Source organism: Pyxicephalus adspersus, chromosome W (assembly GCF_032062135.1).
Source record: "Pyxicephalus adspersus chromosome W, UCB_Pads_2.0, whole genome shotgun sequence".
In the NCBI taxonomy this organism is placed as follows: domain Eukaryota; kingdom Metazoa; phylum Chordata; class Amphibia; order Anura; family Pyxicephalidae; genus Pyxicephalus; species Pyxicephalus adspersus.
The window spans coordinates 12,850,028-12,873,023 of record NC_092870.1 but is presented as its reverse complement, the minus strand read 5'-3'; the positions used below and the strand labels follow the sequence as shown (position 1 = coordinate 12,873,023).

At 37.4% G+C, this 22,996-nt stretch overlaps 1 protein-coding gene across 1 annotated transcript in view; it reads left to right on the top strand.

The window, feature by feature from the left end:
- LOC140342894 (THO complex subunit 2-like) overlaps nucleotides 1-22,996 on the top strand; it is a 162,545-nt gene that overhangs the window by 63,563 nt on the left and 75,986 nt on the right. The window contains exons 19-25 of the mRNA XM_072429265.1: nucleotides 344-440; nucleotides 616-733; nucleotides 10,537-10,716; nucleotides 10,870-11,034; nucleotides 13,431-13,706; nucleotides 21,033-21,174; nucleotides 22,035-22,192. Coding sequence (XP_072285366.1) covers nucleotides 344-440; nucleotides 616-733; nucleotides 10,537-10,716; nucleotides 10,870-11,034; nucleotides 13,431-13,706; nucleotides 21,033-21,174; nucleotides 22,035-22,192 — 1,136 coding nt within the window. The remainder of the gene's footprint in view (nucleotides 1-343; nucleotides 441-615; nucleotides 734-10,536; nucleotides 10,717-10,869; nucleotides 11,035-13,430; nucleotides 13,707-21,032; nucleotides 21,175-22,034; nucleotides 22,193-22,996) is intronic.

Below are 22,996 nucleotides of genomic sequence, written 5' to 3'. Positions count from 1 at the left end.
CTCAAAACAAATTTTGCTGTGCTTTTGAACACTTTTACTGTTAAGCCTTAACATTCAAGCTTCAGTATGTAAAAAAAATCAATGTGTACACATAGCCATTACATTGTATATGCAAAGCATTTAGCAGGCGTCAGGTAGCTTAGTTGAAGATTGTAATGCAAACCTGCTGGCTCTCCACAAACTTCAGATAATGCTGCAGCTGAGTGAAGCCTAGTAAGTTGCACTCCTAAGTTGAACCTTACTTACAACTTGCTGTGCACACTCTGTTTTATACAATCTAATGCTCATACGTATGTTCAAGGCCTGGATCTCAGAAAAGTATATTTTTGCTTTATTTCTACAGGCCTCGCTAGCTTTTGCGGAGCAATTTTTAGGAAGTATCCTATTGAATTAGCTGGACTTCTGCAGTATGTAGCAAACCAACTAAAAGCTGGCAAAAGGTAAGATTTGACTTGAATATAAAACTGGTGGTAGCAGAGTGTACCATGTGTTGGTTCCCTAAATATTGTGTAGCGTTTATCAATTAGTTCATTGAAATAGATAGAGCTGTGTAAACTGAAATGCTGGCTGTATTGTTGTATTGTAACAATTTTCTTTGTTGCATTTCCCTTGCAGTTTCGATTTGCTGATTCTGAAAGAGGTGGTACAAAAGATGGCTGGAATTGAAATTACTGAAGAGATTACAATGGAACAGCTGGAAGCAATGACTGGTGGAGAACAACTTAAAGCGGAGGTGAGATAATATGCTGCTCAATGATGCACAACACACGCTTGCACTATGAAGCTGTCTACACATTTTACTAATCGATTTCATACTCATGCCAGTATTTTTACCATGTATTCATTAAAATCTTATCTTTAATCTGCTTCACTCTTAAGTTTTGTCCAGTCAACTCTTTTTTTTTTTTTTTTTTTTTATATTTTAAGTCAAGTTTTTTTGTTTATACCTTTTCAGAGTAATAAGCTTAGGTTGTTCAATGCGAACTCTCATTTCAACTACCCTTTTCATCATGTAAGAAAATAGGAGATCTGTCCCACAGTAAACAAAATTGAATAGTAGTTGCCAAGCCAATTGTATGAACTATAAATATAGCAAGGGAAACGTGTCTTTTTTACGGCAAACTTTTGTGATATCACTATTAAAATCCTTTATTTATAAACATTAAACAGAAGATAAGATCATAGTACTTATAGTTCATATTAATGTTGAACACAAAAAATTATGGTCTTATACCCGACGTTTCCCCATGAGTGGTCTTCATTAGGGGAGTCAAAGACCTTGGGAAATCATAACAAATAAGTAAGCAAATGATTTAACACATGGTTACAATATAATTATATTAGCTAGATATGTTTGACAGACTTACTCATAAGTTGAAGTAGGTAAGCACGGTGGCTCAGTGGTTAGCGCTCTGGCCTTTGCAGGGCTAGGTCCTAGGTTCGAATCCCAGCCAGGACATTATCTGCATGGAGTTTGCCTCCCTGTGTCTGTGTGGGTTTCCTCCGGGTGCTCCAGTTTCCTCCCGCATCCCAAAAACATGCATTTAGGTTAATTGGCTTCCCCCTAAAAATTGACCTTAGACTACATTATTGACATGACTATGGTAGGGACATTAGATTGTGAGCACCTTTAAGGGACAGTTAGTGACATGACTATGGAATATGCGCTGCGTAATATGATGGCGCTATACAAATACTGTTAATAATAATAATAATAATAAGAGCATTAGTAGAACATTGGATCGTATTGGTTTAAGGTAAGTATGCAAATTGGTTTGGACTCTAATCATAAAACAGAACGAAAGTATGAATGTTTGTATGAGGAATGCTACCTGTAAATAGAACAAAGTATCACTAAATCATATTACATATAAATAATAGATTATCTTACGTGGATGCCTATGATTATTAAGCTCAATAGGTATACGGTCTGTAGAGACTAGGAAGTTTTATTTTGTATATCTAGAAAAATCAATGCAAAAGAATAGGATGAGTATGAGTTCATATTTGAAAAGTTTAAATATAGAAGATAGAAAAACCTCACCTACAAAAGTGTACTTACACTTATTATTAGATTGAATTGTAGTATATGATGTTTAGGTGCAATATTATGTTTCATGTATAATCAATTATGTTAAAAACAATAAGCTGTTGATCCGGGGGGCATGGCCTTAGGACAGCATCGAGATGGTGGCTTCTAGCTACACTTGATCTTAGCCAAAAGGCCGAGAAGCGGTTGTGGCTGCTAGCTAGAGCCTGGAGGCATCTCTCTGTCCCTCTCTACCTGACCCAATACACACCTCTCCAGCCTGCAAGTCATGGTGAGAAAGCAGGACAGGGGAATCCCTGATAGGACGCCAGCAGCACATTCAGTCAAGCCTTTCCTCTTGGCAGACACAGATCTGCTGGCAGGCAGCCAAGCAATGTCCCCCCCTCTACTTCAGCTCACTCAGAGCCCGTGCAGAAACTTATTACAGAGCTCCAGAGACATACAGTCTTAGTCTCCTGCCCCTGTGAATCAGCTGGACCTGCACTTGTCTTCACCTGGATCTTTGGCAGAATACGTTCATGCTCTTCCCTCTAAAGATGACCTGTCCTCCATGTTTGCCGACATGATGGATTATTTCAAAGCAGAAGTATCCTCCCTGCGTACTGACCTTACCCACACCCTGGCCAGGATGGAAGAGGTGGAAAATAGTCTGGACTCTCAAGAGTCTCTAGAGCAAAAGCTCTCTAGAGCAAAAGCTCCTGCACCTGATTCATGACAGGACATTATTTGTCGTGTACATTACTTCTCGGATAAAGCAGTCATACAGGAGAAGCATAAAGTATTCTCTACCTTAGAATTTGATGGGGCATCCATCACTATCTATCCAGATTTGGCTAAAGCTACACTTGACTTGATAGACGCAGGGTGTTACGCCCCCTCTTGGCTACACTTCGTGAGGATGGTATAAAATACAGATGGGGTTTCCCTGCTTGCTTGATGGCTAAAAGGCACGGTCGTTCCTCTATACTGCATTTTCCAGAGGACCTTGATTCATTTTGTGATAATTTGTAAATGCAAAAGCCTTACCTCCCAGGATGGCAGGAAGATGATTGTAGAGGGCATAGTATGTCACAACATGAACCCTGGCAACTGAATCAACGCAAGAGACCCTGTCAATCTTCAGCGCCAATTACTACTGCTCCTCCGTAAACATCCTAAAGAGAAAAGGACTTTTTAGAGATAATCGCTGTATTGTATTTACCTTGTAGTACTTTTTTATGGTTGCTATTGTTATTAGTGGACAAATGTCTTAACTAAATATACCACTAGATAAGTGTTTAGTCATGTCTCCCCAAGCTCCTTTGCTGAGGATCTTTTGGGCTTTACTTGGTTTTGCAGGATATCCTGCTATTGGAGCATTATGTGCAGTATAAAATCGATCGTGCTTTTGGTTCCCCTAAAGAATGCAATGATAATATCGCAGAATGCACAGAAGGTAATATATGATTGTATCTTTTTTTATTTATTTATTTTTTTTTTCATGGTTAATGATTTTTTAACCTTGTTTTCTTAAAAGGTTTGAAAGGTTTACACTCGTCCACTAAGAGGCACCAAGTTCTTCAAGAACTTTATTCCCTTCAGGGAGATACTAATTTTCTCCAGGAAGCTCATCTCCCATTTTACTCTCATGTTAGATTGTTTACTAGACTCTATCCTCAGTGGTTTTATGGCTTTTTGCAGTCGGGGAGATCAAGGGGGGTGGCTATTGGTTTCCGCAGAGGTATCCAGTTTGAGGTAATTGAGTCAGCTTCTGATTCAAATGGAAGGGAAACAGTTCGACCAAGTGTACTTTTGCTAATATCTATTGCCCTAATAAAAACCAGATTCAGTTCCTCCTTGATACCTTTCATAAATTGCGTAGGTTTCACGAGGGGGTATTCGTGTTTGCAGGAGATTTTAACATAGTTTTGGAACCTCTGCTGGATATCTCTTCAGGTAAATCTTACCTCCCATTCATAACCTAAAAAAATTATTACATAATATGCAACTGTGAAAGATGTGTGGCGGATGCTACATCTGTATGATAAAGATTTTACTTTTTACTCCCCAGTGCATGACTCCTATTCCCGTATAGATATGGTCTTTGTTGACCATTTTCATCATGATAGGCTGGGAAGTGCAGAGATAACTACTCGGACTATATCCGATCACGCTGCAGTAAAAATTACAATGCTTTTAGGTTCCCCTACTTCTCCATCTAGGTGGCGATTGAATGCTTCTCTTTTACAAGATAGAGAAATGGAAGCTGAAATCGCTAGGGATTTGCAAATCTTTTTTTTGAAGAAAATGTCACTGAAAATGTCTCCTGCGTATTTATGGGAAGCCCATAAGGCCACCATTAGAGGCAAATTCGTGGCTTTGGGGGCTCGTAAGAAAAGGGATAAAAGTTGCAGAATTAAAGAATTGATGGCGCAGATTAGGTGTATAGAAGAAGTGCATAAACAATCTCAGTGAAGGTCGCAGGCTGCACATTTGGTACAGTTGTAGTCACAATTGAAGCAATTGTTAGATGAGAAAGCGAAATATGCTATTTCTAAGGTTTCTAGGAGGCTGTATGAATAGGGTAATAAACCTGGTAAAATACTTAGCAAAGGTACTTATAAATATAAGAAGCCACTTTCATATTTCTAAGATAAAGAACAATTCTGGGGCCTTGGTTCATCTTGCACAAGAGATGGCAGCAGTGTTTCTAGATTTTTATCTAGATCTTTACCATGTGCGTGAGGAGGAATCTTCTGAAACTTTGACTGTTAGAAGGCGGAAAATTATTTGCTACCTTAAAAGAGCTAATTTGCCTAGATTATCTCGGGAGGGCCTAATAGAAATAGGGTAGGGCTATTAAGTCCACACCTACGGGCAAAACCCCAGGCCCAGATGGCTTCTCCTTGAGATAATATAGGCATTATCAAAAAATACTCCTCCCTCACCTTTGTAAATATATTAACAACTTGGTAAAGGGAAGATTTTTGTGTAAAGACACTTTGAGGGCCCATATTATCGGTGTTAAGATTATTATTAAACAGGATTTTTATAGCGCCAACATATTACGCAGCGCTGTACATTAAATAGGGATTGAAAATGACAGACTAATACAGACAGTGATACAGGAGGAGAGGACCCTGCCCCGAAGAGCTTACAATCTAGTAGGTGGGGGAGTTTCACACACAATAGGATGGGAGATATGTAGTGGTGGGAAGTAATGAGGGTTTAGCAGACAGAAGAAGACGGGTAGGCAAGTTTGAAAAAATGAGTTTTGAGCGCTCTTTTAAATGAGCAGATGGGTAAGGATCCTTCTCTTCTAGTTTTCGCCTAATCTCGCTACTTATTGTGGATATAAAATTGTTTGCGAAGGTGTTATCTATGACATTGCAAGCTATTACACCCTTTCATCTTGATCAGACAGGATTCATTCCAGGTAGAGATAACGCTACACGGGTTCTTTCCTTAGTTCATCAAGTGCATAGGTATAGCCAGCCCTCCTTTTTCTTATCTACGGATGCTGAGAAGGAGTTTGACCGGGTGGACTGGCTGTACTAGTCTATGACTTTGGAACATCTGGCCCTAAGATGCTAAATTGGATCATGTCTTTGTATTCATGTCCTACCACCAGGGTTTGTGTCAATGGTAAATTGTCTGCCTCCTTTCAGCTCCATATTGGCACTAGTCAGGGGTGTCCTTTATCGCCTCTGCTTTTTGCCATATCGTTGGAGCCATTTTTGAATACAGTACGGTTAAATGCAGATGTGCATGGTAATAAAATTGGTGCTGTAGTACATAAACTGGCGACATATGCCGATGATGTATTGTTTTTTATACAACAACCTGATATTTCTCTCCCTAACTTGCTAGCAGATTTTTCTGGCTTTGGTCATCTTTCTAATTTTAAGATTTATCTATCTCGATCTAAAACTGAAATTTTGATTATTAATAGTCCAGGACAGGTAATGCAGGGGTTGATGGATAGTTTTCCATTTGTATGCTGCCATAAATCATTGTCATACTTAGGTATTGAAATTACGACATCTTTGACAGGCCGTATTTCTGACAAATCATATCCCCTTGTTAAACACTATTAGACGAGATCTTCAAAAATGGAAACAGTTGCGCCTCTCCTGGATAGGAAAAGCTAATGTAGTAAAAATGAATATTCTCCCTAGGGTCTTATTAATTTTTTAAATGCTACCCATACAGCTCCCATCTTCTTTCTGTAAATGTCTTAATAAATAGTTAACTACATTTATATGGTACCCTTTGAGAGCTAGGGTCTCGGAGATTACTATTTCGTCCTAAAACAGAGGGAGGTCTGGGATTACCAGACTTTAAACAATACCACTCGGCCACTATTTTAAATCGAATATTTAATTGGAAATATGATGGTGTTGCTAAGAGTTGGGTTAACCTAGAATTAGATCTTTGTTCTGTTAATTTAAGTACAATTATTTGGCTGCTGAAGCAATTTAGAGCTTTAGGCCCAGATACTTCACCTCTTACTAATAATACTCTGGTTTTGGGATGCCTTGCATAGACAACAAGGATGGCAATACAACTCTTACTTCCCAATACTGGACATTCTTATTTTTTCCCAGGATTTCAGTCACCCTCTAGTCACAAACTAGTTCTAGACTACTTTTATATCAAGTGCTGATGATGGGATTCGGTTCGCCCTCTTGCTCAGCTGGTACAGAAGGAGAGGCGTAAGCCAATTCATAACTGGCAGTACACACAATTATGCTACTTTGTGCAGTCTTTGCTTTGCCCAATAAGTACAGGCATAGAACTTGCTCCCCTAGTGTTATGTCACTGATATAATTTGTGACAGTTTATGCAAATATTGATGGGTTGAATTTGAAGTGTACAAAGAGAGATAACACAAAGCCTTGAACGATTATAGTATTTAATAATAAGATAGATAGACAAAACAATGCAATACTGTAATAACAATTAATAAGCGGTAACAAAAGATACTTAGCTGCAGAAGAAAACTGAATTCACCCAAAGATTCTGCTGGAAATCAATAACTTGGCAGATGATCAAAGAAACATGTTGCATCCAGCAAGCTCTGGTCAAGACTCCCTCATTAGGTATGGCTCTGTGTTTTTAACTACTCAGGAAGGAACTAAGACAATGGCCAGTGTTTGACCAGTACTGACCAATGATCATCCCTTAAACCTTACAGGATATGCTGCATTCCTTTAGGATGACCTCATATATGGTATACATGTACCAGTATATACTGGTAAAGCATTATTGTTGGTGAGACATAACTGATATTAAATAAATTGTGCTAACCCAACACCTAGAAGATATGTTGAAAGGCAATGATAGGCCTCCTCATACAGTGTCTTTGTTGTTCAAGTATTTAAACAATCTTAATGCCCAAGAATTTCCCGAGTATTTGGCAAAGTGGGAAATTGAAATAAATAGCATTCTTTTGGAGCCTCAGAAAAAGGTCATATTAAATCTGTAAGTGCCAAGATACAGGAGAATAATTTTAAACTCCTTTCTAGATGGTATTTTGCCCCCATACAACTATATTGCTTTCCCCCCCATGAATCTCCACTTTGTTGGAGAGGTTGTAGACAGCAGGGTACTTTGTCACACATATGATGGCACGGCCCTGTGATTGCAAAGTATTGGAAAGGGATTTTACAAAGTATTGAAGTTATTACGGGAGTTTTGTTGGAGCTTACCCCTTGATGTATCATTTTCCATTGTACTAAACTTCCACAGGGCAGTTATAGGGGTTCATTGATACCGTTTCTTCTTGATGCAGCTAAAGCACAGATACCTAGATATTGGAGGGACCCTTTATTGAAAGGTTGGTTGCAATTGGTGGTGGAGGTTTGTAAGATGGAAGAGGGGTACCATGATTTCCGGGATATGACTAAAATTCAATGCTATCTGGGCTCCTTGGATTTTATTTAGATATAGTGCCTGTTATTTCAACATCATGGTTCGAGAATAATGTATAAGGCCGATATATTGAAGTTATATATGGTAAACCTTGAGTTTCTTGATTTATTTTGTATCAGACCATCAAAGGTATTATGTAGATAATTGCTGGATAAATTAATTCTTATCATAAAATATTGTCTGAATAGTATAAGATAAATTTGAAGGACATTCACTTGGATTGCTGTTTTTGTTTTGAATGTTTTGTCATTCGTATGTTAGTATGTGTTTATACATATATGTATACAAAAGGGTGTATAAGCATGCAAAAATTTTATTTATTTTTACTTTTCCCTCCCCTCACGTATTGTTAGTAGTATTCATGCACAGATATATAAGGCCATTAGAGGCCCCCCCCCCCCACACACACCTTTTTTTCTCCCTCACGTTTGTTAGTAGGTTGATTTTCACATGCAGTTATATAAATAAGGCATTTAGAGGCCCTTGCTTCAGAAAAAGGAAATTATATATTTTTTTCTGAGAATAGTTTGTAATATAAGTGTGATGTGTTTTATTTTTTCCAAATAATTTGTATTTTATATGTATAATGTATTTGTATAATGTGTTTTTGTATAGTATGGTTTTGTAATTTAGTTGTGTGTATATTTATTAATAGAACTGTCCCCAAGGGGGCATACCTGCAATGATTTATTTTGAAGAGAAGCTGACATTCTCTTGCGTAGACCAGTTATTATTATTATTATTAAACAGGATCTATATAGCGCCAACATATTACGCAGCGCTGTACATTAAATAGGGATAGCAAATGACAGACTAATACAGACAGTGATACAGGAGGAGAGGACCCTGCCCCGAAGAGCTTACAATCTATATTGGTGTAACTTTCAGTTACATCATTTCTAGGAATAAAAAGTTATGTATGAACTTTTAGAATTTGTTTGAAAAACTTGTCTTCTAAGCAAATTACAGTCAGGTCCATAAATATTTGGACAGAGACTTAAGAGAATTTAATGCAATGTTTACTCTTTCCTTAATTTGTTTACTTAAGACAAAATGTGCCAGGCATAAATATATACAGTTAGGGCCATAAATATTTGGACAGAGATAACTTTTTTTCTAATTTTGGTTCTGTACATTACCACAATTAATTTTAAATGAAACAACTCAGATGCAGATAATTCAGTTGGTTGAACAAATGCATAAAAATGTGAGGAACTAAAGCCTTTTTTTTTTTTATTTACACAATCACTTTCCACAATTAGGCGGAGATAAACAGCATCTAGGGAGGAGAGTCACTTGGTTAACTGTGATTCTTTTTTATGTGAATTGCTCACTTTCCAACCCACCTTCACATGCTGGTATACTGGAGACTCCGAAATGGCAAGTCCTGGGCAAACGCATTTGCGGATGCCCAAACGGGGGAGGAGCAGATCAGCTGGCACACTCAATGGGGAGGTTGCAAGAGGTCAGACAATCTATGCACCCAAAAAGGCTAGGGTGCTCCCGTCCCCCATAGAGCTGGTGAAAATGAGACAATTTTAAATAGAAGCTATGGGAAAAATACAAAGCAAAAAAAAAAAATTTGAAAATGTAATTATATTTTTTGTATTCTTCAATATAAATAAAAAATTACTCTGTTTATATTGTTTAACAATTGAGTAATTATGGCTTATACCTAATGTACATATATGGGATAATAACATGATATAAATAATATGCATATAACATTAGTAGGTTGAATAAGTAACATTCATTATCAACATGTATATAATAAGTTACAAATTATCAGTTACATAAACTGTACAAATATGTGTTTAATACATAGGACGGCAATATTGTATCAGTATTACATAGTAGTATTCTGATCTTATCTACTGTTTAATGTTTATAAATAAAGGATTTTAATAGTGATATCATAAAAGTTTGCTGTAAAAAGCCACTTTTTTTCTCTTTCTATATTTAGTTTACCTTTTTCATCACTTAACTTTACCCTTTTGCTGTTGCCACTGTAACTATTACAGAAGGCAGCAACAGTATGGGCATCTAAACGAACTCCTTTTTATGTCCTAGCTCCTGGGTTTCAAGTATAAGTGATTTATATATATGCTAACTACTGAGTTCGGAAGTCCCAGCTGCTTTGACCACAGGGGTAACGCTACTCAACCACTGTGTTCTATCAGCTTCTTCTACAAAGATTCTAATAGATCCCTGATGATTTCTTAGAGAACCTGTCACCTACATTATGCCGTTAATTTCTGCGGTTGTTGGACTTCTTGCAATAGGTTTTAAAACAAAATCGGGAAGCAGCATTTTAAAATCCCCACATGCAGTTATGAACCCTAACTCATGCAACTTTTGTGTGTGGAGAAACCTAGCAACAAGCCAGTCAGAATGCCCAGGCTGACCCCTGTCTACCATCAAAAGCAACCATGGAGCAATACCACAACAAGGTGGCTTGGTCTGATGATGAGCATTGGTCCTAATATTAAGCATTGTAGTACCTGTATATGCTTACTATTTTTTTTTTTTTTTTTTGGTAAATAATATGTAATACAAAATCTTCTTTTCCACAGGGCGGTTACTTTGGTCAAATCAGAAACACCAAGAAGTCTTCTCAAAGGTTAAAAGATGCTTTACTGGACCATGACTTGGCCCTACCTCTGTGTCTGCTGATGGCGCAGCAGAGAAACGGTGTGGTATTTCAAGAAGGAGGCGAAAAGCATTTGAAGTTGGTGGGAAAGTTGTATGATCAGGTAGGTAGAACAGGTTTGTTTGACTGAATGCTTTTGTGTGGATCTATTTATGCCTTTCATATAAGGATACAAGTTCTCACTGTTTATTGATTTTTAGGTATGTACTAATTTGCTCGTTTTTTTTTTGTTTTTTTTTGGTCATTTGTTTTCTAGTGCCATGATACTTTGGTACAGTTTGGGGGTTTTTTGGCATCTAATCTTAGTACAGAAGATTACATAAAACGAGTTCCATCAATAGATGTCTTGTGCAATGTATTTCACACCCCACACGATGCTGCATTTTTCTTGTCACGGCCGATGTATTCCCATCACATCTCCGTAAGTATATTCTTTCTTTGTAGTGAAAAACCTTTTTCCCCGATTTACAATATGTCATTATTTAAACTATTGTGGGGTGTGCACGATTGGTATCCAATACAGAATACAGGGGGGGGAAAAAGAGGATTTTACATTGTAGGTCAGGTTGAAAAAAGACATATGTCCATCAAGTTCAACCCCTAGGGAAATAAACATATCCTACATATAAAACCCTATGGAAATAGTTGATCCAAAGGAAGGCAAAAAAACCCCTGGTACAATTTGCTCTAACGGGAATTTCCTTCCTTATTCCATGAGACAATCGGATGTTCCCTGGATCAACAGTCTCTGTTTTTTTTACTTTAAAGCTTTAATCCCCAGTTATATTCTGTGCTTCTAGAAATCATCCAGCTTTTTCTTAAAGCAATCTATAGAACTTGCTGAAACTACTTCCTGAGGGAGCCGATTCCACATTTTCACAGACCTTACAGTGAAGAATCCCTTCCTTATCCGGTTTTATTACAAGAAAGTACTTTGCTGGCTTTAGATATTGCAGCTTGGCATTGCATGCTGTTTATTAATAGGGTTGAGCAATCTGACGGTCTCGCAAAAATTTTTCTCAAACTTCCAATGGATCCGCAAAATTTTGGCGAACTGATTTTGCGAATTCCACTAAAGTCAGTGGGCCGACTTTAAACATTAATAGTAAAGCCCCTATACATGTTAGAACCACCAAATTTGCTAGGTATGTGTAGGAGAACAGTGGCAACAAGGAAAAAATACAAAAGTTCCAAAAGATTTTGGCGTTTTCCAGAAAATGGCAGGCAAAGTGACAGCAGGCAAATAGGATTTTTGCGTGATGGACAGTGTACAGAAGGCAGCATAAACATTAGGACATTGAGAAAGGGTGATGCTACGTGTGAACTGGCACCTAGAGCTGGGTGTAGTGCATCAAAAATGCCACCCAGAAGTGTGTAATGTCACGGTCCCTTCCGTGACTGAAGTTAGAAGATCTGTGAGACAAGCTGCACGTGAGGTTATCTGACAGTCTCTTTGTTTTTACTTGTTTCTGTTTTGTATTGAATCCAATACAAAATATTTGAATTTCCCGCTACGACCCCCGTCGACGAACGTATGCACTGACATCAGAAATCGCAACGCGTACACGAACCCTGGGTGTTCTAATTCTTTCCATACTTCATGCAAAAAAAAAAAACATTTTTTGCATGGAAATTTATTTTAGATCGTAGGCTATAATTCTTGGGCATGACTCACCGAAATATGTCCAAAATTTAATAATAAACTTTAAAAAATTTTTTTTATAAAACATAAAAAAAAAAGTGTATAATTCAATGTAAATGTACAGTAGTGTATGTGTGTGTATGTATATATGTATGTATATGTGTATATATATATTATATAAAGATTTCTTTGTATTGGACTCAATACAGCTTTTTTTGTATTGAGTTCAATACAAAGTAATTTGAATTTCCCGCCCCGCCTCCCGCCCGCACCAACGCATGCAGCGACGTCACCGGGAAACCCCAGAGATCGTCACTGCACACGCCGGATGAAGACTGAAGAGAGAAGACATCTGCGGGGACAAGGTGTTTTTTTTTTTTTTTTTTCAGTTGTAATCCGATTGTCATACAATGTTGTATGACAATCGGATTGCATTGTAACTCTTGTTTATATTTTTAGCTACCCCGCACCTTGTTCGGGGTAAACAATAGTAGCAAGTTTTCTTACCCGGAACCAGGTGCGAGCTAACCGCCCAGGTGGTTAAGATAAGTTGTACTGCTCTTGGTGTTTTGTTGTTCTGTTGTGCTTGTTGTTACTAGGCCTCAGGGAGACGCTGGGTCTTTCATCAGGGAAGGAACCAGTAGTCTCAAGCCCAGTCACTACTCCTAGGGCTATGCAGGGCTACTAGGGCCTAGTTTCCAGTGTATGAGTATTCCCACCTTCAGGGGATATTCATACTGACAGGAGTCAGGGCTAGGTTAGGGTGTCCGTAGGTGGTGACTGTTTCCCTCTCCCTAGCCTTTGAAGGCCTAGTCCCTTGTCTTTATTCTTCTCTTTTCCTCCTGGTGTTCCTCCCCTCCCCCTTTATCCGTGACAGTAATACAATTATAGTCACTGGAGTACTAAAAGGCAGCGGCGGCAAGAGGCAGTGGTCCCTGAGACGGAGCTTGGACTGCATTGGTAACTGACATCTAGAGCTGGGTGTAGTGCAACGAAAATGCCACCCAGAAGTGTGTAATACAATTATAGTGAATGGAGTATGGATGTGTATTGTTGATGTTCTTTCTGCGTTGTTTTATTAAGAATCCATCCTCCTCCTTTTCTGTAATGGTTGTTTTTAGCTATATGAAATGGTATCCTAATTTTTTTTTTTTTAACTTATGTCTATTCCCCAGTCAAAGTATGATGAGGTAAAGAAGACGGAGAAAGGAAACAAACAGCAAAACAAAGTACACAAATATATTACATCATGTGAAGTTGTGATGGCTCCAGTTCATGAAGCTGTGATTTCTTTACATCCTTCTAAAGTATGGGATGATATTAGCCCTCAGTTTTATGCCACTTTTTGGTCTTTGACGATGTATGACCTAGCTGTTCCATGTTCGAGCTACAACAGAGAAATCAATAAATTGAAAATACAAATGAAGGCTGTTGATGACCATCTTGAAATGGTGAGTCAAAAGTTTCTATTCCTTTCCACCTTTAATTGCTCTATTATATCTATGTAGGAAGTCATGACATTTCTAAATGGGCAGCCACACAAACATAAGTGTGAAATGATATTGTCCTCTTGCAAAATGGCTATACATTGGTATAACGTTTAATTATAACATGTAGCCCTTAAGTGTATTTTTTTAAATTTTATTTTTAAATTTCACATTCAAAAAACCAACAATATACAATGAAAAAAGTAAAAAAAATAATTGGTACATATAGCATTTGGGTAACAATATACCAAACATCATAATATATGAACATCTTTTTTTGGACTTCCGAGAAAAGGGAAAGAAAAGCAATCTCCAATAATACTTTTAGTGACACACTTTAGAAAGCTTAGCATACATAGGTTTCCCCTATTACATTGTACACAACCTTTCAAAGATTAACAAAGATACATTTATTGCTGACATAAGATATGCTGCTTACCAAATAAACTGTTCCCAATAGAACCATGTGCGTGTGTTTTTGACTTTTGATGTTTCATCGTTTGCCAACAAGGCTTCCATTGCTCTGATATTCACTCTATTTATCCATTGTTTCATCGTTGGTGGTCCTGTCTGCACAGAGCAGGGATGCCTTTAAGTGTATTTAAGCCTAATAGGAAATATATTGTAGCTTATTGTGTATATAACTGCACAGCTAAGGTACATTTTTACAAGAACATAGATAGACCTGTTGATCTTGATATAAATTCAGTGTCAACAATTTGATCAGCTTTTTTAGATGTTCTGTCTGAACTACATTTCTCCTTCTCTCTTTATAATGTAGATGGAGGTGTTTGTAGATCAAATCTGCAGATCAGCCTAGGATGACAGTGTTATAAGGATAGGCAACTTGTGAGCCAGTAACAGTAGTGGGTGCCTGATGGTCACTGATGTTCCTACAATTCCTTCAGTTGTTGAGTTTGCACACTGTCTGCCAACTTTTTGAGTGTCAGACACAATTCTGTTTTTCTCCCCAATTGTAGTCCTGTCGTTTTGGCACTGTTTTGAAGTATTGTTATACCCAGGGCGGTAAGGTTTTATAGAGTTGCCAAACCTGAAGTTGTCTCTTCTTTCTATATACATAGATTTTCAAAGAGTGGCTCTTTGAAGGCAACATTGAAAAGAAAGTGCTTTTAATTGGTGAAAATTGACTCCTAACTAGACAAAGTCCACTTGTGCTAACCACAAATTTTTCAGTGAGGTAATACAATACAATAAAGATAAAAACTGTGCACAATATCGCATCAGCTCTTTGTGTGTTTTTGTCTCTAACAACGCATTTCGACTAATGGCTTCCTCAGAGGATTTTTTGGTGACTTGCACTAAATAAGATAATATAGCAGACCATATTATTAATAGGTAATAATTAAAAAATATACAATTGTATAACAAATATTAGTAAACCTATTTTTCGATAATTCTAATATGTAATAATTTGAAAAGGTGTCATTATGGTATATGATTGCGGTCTGTCAATACAACATTAGATAAATCCTTCTTATACCCAAACAAGAATTTTTTGAATTTGAGCATTATATACAATTAAAGAAACATATCATACAGTCAACAATTGATTAGACCATATTTCAGCATTCCTTATAACCAATTACAAAAGAGTGTTTGTTTTTAACTGTTCACTTACTCTTGTGCTTTGATGTTTTTGGGTAGGCGAGGTGCAGAAACAACTTGTGTGAGAACAGTTAAAGCATATAATAATGAGTCACTGTACAGGTTCTTTAATCATATATTGTTTTTCCAAATATGAATAAGAACAAGAACATGCCATGCTGTTGAAGTACTCACACTTGTAAGTAGCTATGGTGAGATGAAATGATGTTCCAATCGGTGTATAGTTTTAAACAAACCAACTGAAAGGGGTAGAAAAAGTTTTTTTTATTAATGTCCAACTAAATATAGCAGAAGAGGAGTTCAAAGTATTATATATACCTTACTTTTAAGGTGATAAAGAGTGCAAGAGGTCCAGTTAATAAGGGCCAATTTGCATCCAAGTGATTGACTGTTCAAATGATAAAATAGGGAATAAGTGTCAGTATTTGAATTGTGTATAGGTCAGTGAATATATGAGAAGTAGCTTACCTTATCCCAGAGGAAAGGCTTGAGTGCAACAGATCTACCAAGTGGTTCCAGAGAGTGAGCTAGTTTGCTTCTCCCTTTGTATTTACGGTATACACATAACATGTGGAATGGGATCACGAATACAATGTTATATTGCTCATGCGTGCACACAGTGAATATATGAGAAGGAGCCTAACTTGTCACAGAGTAAAGGCTTGAGTGCAATGGATCTACCAGGTGGCTACCAGAAAGCAAGCTAGTTTGCTTCTCCCTGTGCATGTACAATGAAGTCACATATACAATGTTGCATTGCGCTTGCTTGAACTGGCACGCATACTTAGTAATGTTCGATGATCTTGGAAGGGTAATTACTTTCGCCCTATTGGGGTAAGACGGCGCGCTTGCGCGGTGTGGGCATACAGTGAGTATGTAGAGTTCTTCACGCCCTACTTTCCTTTTTTTTTTTTTTTTTTTTTTTTTTTTTAAGATGGTGTCTGTGGGCTCTAATTACGTGTGCGTGAGCTGCCACGCATGCGCGGGGGTATGAGATAGTAATTTTGTAGGGTGAAAGGATGGACAGGCTTTTGGAGGCAAATTATTAGAAGGTGTTATTTTAATAATGTATAGTATACTCCTATACTTTACAAAAAATCAAATAGGTTGTGACACAAAAGAAAATTTATATGCGATTACTTATATACAGTTCACAGGTTTCAAATATAATCTCAGCATAAATTTCAATGAAGGCTCAAGTACCCGACGCGTTTCGTCCTTAGGCTTCCTCAGGGGAGAATTGAGATTAGTTTGAAAACTTAAGTTATGTGTTGCAAAAATTGCAGTGAACAAGAGTAGATTAAAGCATCTGCAGGGCTTCCAAACCAACTTATTCCAGTCAGGGAAAAGGGGGTTATATATAAATGCAATATAATGCTGTTAACAGCTCAGAACAAAATGTATATGTAGCGTAAGATAGGATGCATAAGATAATTACATTCCTGGATGTTCTTTCCTGGGGTCTGCAGTTATTGAATGGATAAAGGAGAGTATATTAGTTTGAATGGACATATCCGGGTCAGGAAAGTATATGTCAGTTCAAATCAATAGATGTTTTATGGTGTTAGAGAGATGGAAACTTTCTAAGGAAGTTGCAAAGCACCATATAACTGCCTTCACAAAAAGATGGTTACTGGTTCAGTTTGCGAGTCTGTTTCTATCAGTGATGGTCGTGGCAGTAAAGTTGGCGAGGAGCTGGCAGTCAGCTGCGAAACGTGTCAGGACTTCAGACCTAATTGAAATTCATGCTCCCATTATACTTGAAACCTGTGAAATGTAATCACATATAAATCTTCTTTTGTGTCACAACCTATTTGATTTGTGTAAACTATAGGAGTATACTATACATTATTAAAATATTAACACTAACCTTCTAATTTGCCTCCAAAAGCCTGTCTATCCTTTCACCCTACAAAATTACTATATAACTCGGGCCAGGCAATTTAGAATACCACGAAGGATAAAAGATAGGAACCTCACTTGTTACTCATCCCTTCGCCTACACAGAGGTATGAGATATTTGCAAAAGTAGTTTCAATGGGTTCTAATCCCATGTGCGTGATGGTGCGAGGTATTGACAAAGTTGGTGTCTCTGGACTCTGATCGCGCATGTAATGAAGGTACAGAGCTTTCTCTCTGTGTTCACTCCCGCCACTCCTCCGACCAAACACACCAGATCATGCTTCACCCATGGGGTCCCAGGCAGGGTTCCCAGGATAGCCATGGGTCCTAGCCATCTCCAAAAAATGTCTAAACGGGGGATATTGGTGAGGCTGGGCTAGTAAGTAGTCCAGCATCTGCCAAAGTGGAGGGAGGGGGGGGGAGAAGACAACTATAATGTATTGAATCCCTAGAAGGGTAAACTATGATTAAGATATTGCATATAAGATTACAACTATTGTCATTAAAAGTATTTAGAGTGTATTTGCCCTCATACATAGGATGGCTTGGCTAGAATATCCATACCCATAGGTTTTAACAGTTGTTTCCCAGATACATTATAGCAAATTACAGTCAGAGTAAATTACACTTATAAAACAATTTTTTACAATATCCATAAAAGCTTGAACAAAAAATTACCCTCTTACAAACAATTTTATGCAGTGTCCAACAAGCGCTTCAAACAGGTTCACTAGTATATTACAGCAGGTTAAACTTTCATATAATGTGTTACAATGCAGTGGTTTAACAGATCAATACACATAGAAGGTTCTAAAATATGACATACAATGGTTACTCATAGCACATATACTCTAAGTGAGTTTGAGTGACTCATAGGATAAAGATAATGAAATACCTGAATATTGCTGGGTCCTCAGTAAAGATTATAGGGATCCCCAGGTCCTAACATCCGCAAGAAAGGTTTGGGTGGCATTTAAGGTAAATGGCCATTTAGGTTCAAGTTGTAAAAGAGTTTGGTCAATATCTCCCTTCCGCCATGTCTTTCCTAAATAAGGTTGTGGTAGACTCCCCTTCGTTTGATGTTCTGACATGGGTATCTAGGAAAGGTACTTGATGATAATGATCGTAGTTCATAGTGAACTTTAAATTGTATAGGTTTATTTGGAGCTCTGGAAAGAATTCCTATAAGGTGCTTAGTGGTCCAGTCCAAACTATCAAGATTTTGTCTATATACCTTTTCCATATTTGTATTTATGCCTTGAACATGGAAAACCCAGGATCATCGCACAAGTTATCTTCCCAATCCCCCAGATAAATATTTGCATAAGAGGGTGCACATCGTGTTCCCATGGCCACCCCCTGTGTTTGGAGATAGTACGTGGTTTTTTTTTTTTGTTTATTCCAATAAAAATGTGATAAAGGAATTAAAAGGAGCATTTTCTGGATAAAATGTATGTACTCTCCTTGAAATGGTCTCTAATCCTTTTGTATGGGGTATACTACAATAGAGGGCTTCCACATCAATAGTAACTAGTAACTCCACTCTGTGTTTCAAATAGGATGGTAAGGATGTTACTAGCGGTCTGAGGTAGGAGTCAATGAGTTCACTTGCACATGAAAATTTTTGGTATTGGGTCCATATCATCAGTCGACCAGAAGGGTTATTGATATCCTTGTGTACCTTAGGTAAGGTGTAGAATGTGAGAGTGACAGGGTGTTTTGTGTGGGTAGTCCCTCATATTCTGGTTAATAACCCCTGTTTAGAAATGATGCTTGAATCAGCAAATAATATTGGCTATAGAATGATTTGATTTACACTGCCTGATATCTTCTTATACCGATCTCCGTTGTCAAGAATACTAAAGCAAATTTGTTGGTTGTGGTCCTGGTTAAGAATTACGAGGTTTGCTCCTTTTTCAGAGGATTTGATCACAATTTCCTTGTTTCCTAAATTATTCAATTCTGTACGGTATTTCAGATCTAGTTTGTCTTCTGATTTATCTGTGTTTATATTCATTTTTTCAATGTCATCGGTCACCATGTCCACAAAAGTCTGGATGTGTGGGTAATTTTAAATTTGTGGAAAGTAGGTAGGTTTGTGGCGTCTATTTGGATACGTTGTGATGTTAGTATTTTCTTATGGCATGATGTGTATTTGGGTATCCTGTGTTTAAATGCTTTGTTCTTTATATTCTTTATTTTCTTGAAGGAGCTGTTGTAGTATCTTCAAAGTTTAAAAATCTTGTGTGTAAAAGTGTCTGTATTCAGGTTTAAGAAGTTTAAAACTATCTTGCGGTTTTTTCCTTGTCAAGCTTTCATAGCTTTTAGGGTTGGGTTTCTTGCAAATAGATAAATATCCTCAACTACTTTGAATTTGTCAAGGTTAGTGTATGGACAAAAAGGCAATCCAAGATTCAAGTTTTTTTTTTTTTTTTTTTCCATCCTTCGTAAGGGTATGTGAAAAGAGGTTGATAATGTGAAGTCCTGGTCTTCCAGGGACATTTTCCACAGATACGTGTCCATCTTCAGTGTGGACAATGGTAACGGTGGAGGATGTATTTCTAAAAAAAAAAAAAAAAAAATCTTTGGGTCTAGTAATTGCAAGTGCTGTGAAGGTTGTGGGAGTAGGTAATGGTAAAAATACAGGGGTGAATTTCTGGAAGAAAAAAACGGGCCCAGTTCATGGATTGGTTTTGGGTGATATTGGTAAATGTAGATACCTGGGATATATTGGAGGTATCCACTTGTGTTTGTAGATGATGGTGAAACCAGATTTTTTTCAATACCCATTGTAGACGAGTTAGGGATTATTGGGGTGGTTATGAAGGGTCTTGGTTTGGAATTGTCTTCTGAAATTTGGCTTTGTTTACACTTATAATGTTATCTATACTTTGTGAATGTGGAGGTGGGACAACTGGTAGTTTGAATGTTAGCAGATTCCAATTTTTGTAGGCTTTGTTTTGTAAATGCCCACTTGTCCTTCTGGAATTCATTTTCTTTCTTATTGAAAACGTTAATATTGAATTTCTCCAAGTGAGATTTTAAGGTGTGGTATTTTTTTCGAATGTTGCCTTCAAAAAGCCGCTCTTTTATATCTTCTTTCTATATACATAAACAATCAGAAGTTGCAATGGGCATGCTTTATACAGTTGGGTCCATAAATATTAGGACAGATACAACTTTTTCTAATTTTGTTCTGTACATTACCACAATTAATTTTAAATGAAACAACTCAGATGCAGTTGAACTGCAAAAAAAAAAAAAAAGGCTTTAGTTTCTCACATTTGTTGTTTCATTTAAAATTAATTGTGGTAATGTACAGAACCAACATTAGAAAAAAGTTGTCTCTGTCCAAATATGTATGGACCTAACTGTATATATTTATGCCTGGCACATTTTGTCTTAAGTAAACGAATTAAGGAAAGAGTAAACATTGCATTAAATTCAGAAGCCTAGTTTTATTTGGCCTTTTAGTACTTTTAGAAAAAAAAGGACCTAGAACCTTGTGTAAAGAAAATATTTTCATTTCATATAACAACCATCTAATATTTGTAGTTTTACGTTTGGAAGGAAAGAAAGCATTTCATGAGTTTTCTATGTGTACTACCGCCTGCTAGTGATAGGTATTGCCCCCTATTATCTACATTGGTTATAAACAAGTGTCCTATGTAAGAAAATTCCAAATTTTATTTAGGGTTTAAAAGTTGTTAACTTCTTGAGTCTCCGCTATTCATGCATTTTTATTCAAACTTTGTGAGGTAGCCTCCAAGTAAAAAGAAGAAGGAAAAGGAAAGATGCACTGCTTTGCAAGAAAAGTTAGTGGAGGAAGAGAAGAAGCAGACAGAACATGTTAGCAGAGTTCTGCAAAGGATGAAACTAGAAAAAGACACCTGGCTCTTAGCCCGTGAGTATACACAAAACCGCCAGTGGCAGAATTCCAGGGTCCATTGTCTCTTTAAATGTGCTAAGAGTGTAAAATTGCATTTGCTTTAAAGTGATTTGTTTCTGTACCTTTTCAAGAAAGTTCACCGCATCAGCAAGTGCTCATAGCAGCAATGCATTATGCTAAAGGTTTGAAATTCTATAGTGGAGTCCAAATAGAACTGAGCATTTTGTAACCTTCTGTTTTAGCTTCCTAACTTAAACGATTTACTGAAATAATGAGTGCTGATAAGCCACCTAAAAAGTGCTTGCCTCATAGATGGAGAGGCAAAATAGATTTTACTGAATTGAAAAGGTTTGCTTAAGCAAGTGAAAACGTATTGTAAATAGCAGCAATTTTAGGCATGCTGCTTGAATAGGATCTGTTCTATAAATGATTTATGCCCAGTCTCTGCAACTGAATCCGTTATTCCATTAACAGGTGTGTGGTTTTCTGTCTTTCGAGTGGGTCATTGGCATTGCTCATGCTTTTCATTTAAGTATTTTTATACTAAACCCTTCAGCACAACCCTCGCTGTATTATGCTTCGATTAGCCCATACTGTCAACAGGTTAAGGCTATAGCTGTCCTCGGTGAGCAATTCCCTAATTTACAGAGGTTTATTCACCAAGGCAATAGAGGTTGTTCAAAGTCAACGTTTACTTTGGAGGCTACATGTTGATTTTATGTAGTGAATGGTTTAATGCTGTATATTGAGAGAGCATCTCATGTTTATCTCAAATTATTTTTTAATGATTTGCTTACATGTGTGCTGTAGTACATTTAGAAATGTTAAACTGTTTACGTTTTAAAGGTGCAATTATTTTTAACTTTTCATTTTAGGATCCACAAAGAATGAAACCATCACAAAATTTTTACAGCTTTGTATATTTCCTCGATGTATATTCTCAGCAATTGATGCAGTTTACTGTGCTCGCTTTGTGGAGCTTGTACACCTGCAGAAAACCCCCAATTTTTCTACTCTCTTGTGTTATGATAGGGTATGTATTACAGAGCAATGTCTTATACATGCTTTTATGTTGGCACACAATGTGTTGGATAGTTTTAACTAATAGATTTGTATGAGCTAAAGATTAATTGTAAAAAAAGTATCAATATGACTTTACTGGATTAGGTATTGGTAAGTAAAAAGCTGACCATAAACTGGTGGATGGGTACATGACCTGGTAAGTTAATAATCTCCCTGTCTGTCCAAGACCTGCAGACACCTCAGCATGATTGTTTTCATACTTTTCAATATGATTGATGTATTTGAAAAGGTTTTGTGTAGAGCAAAACTTTAGGAAGAAAGTTGAAAGTTTCAGAGCAGCATGCCTTTCGATGATTTTAGATTTCCTTTAAAATGTTTGAGGTGCTTCTGAACTGCATTTACCATATTTCTGCAAGCTGCCTTTTGCAATCCCACTTATTTGGAGAGGAAAGCAAGAATTCGGGTTATCATTCGTGACTGTGGAACTGCAAGAGCAATCAGGCAGCTCCGCTCCCCTGCTTGCTCTTGCAGCCCTAGCGTAATTGTAGTATGTGTTCGTGGATAGAGATTCTCTATCCAAGAACACAGGAGTTCCACGGCTGTGCTCATGAATCAATGCAGCTGTGGGAATCATCCTGTGACAGGATGATTTCTACAGCTGCTTTCATTCATTAGCACCAGCCGTGGAACTCCTGTGACAGGATGATTCCCAGGGCTGCATTCATTCGTGAGCACAGCCGTGGGAATCCTCCTGTCAGTGTGGGATCCCCGGGCACTAGAGGTTAAATGAGGATAATTCTCCCCGTTCATTCAC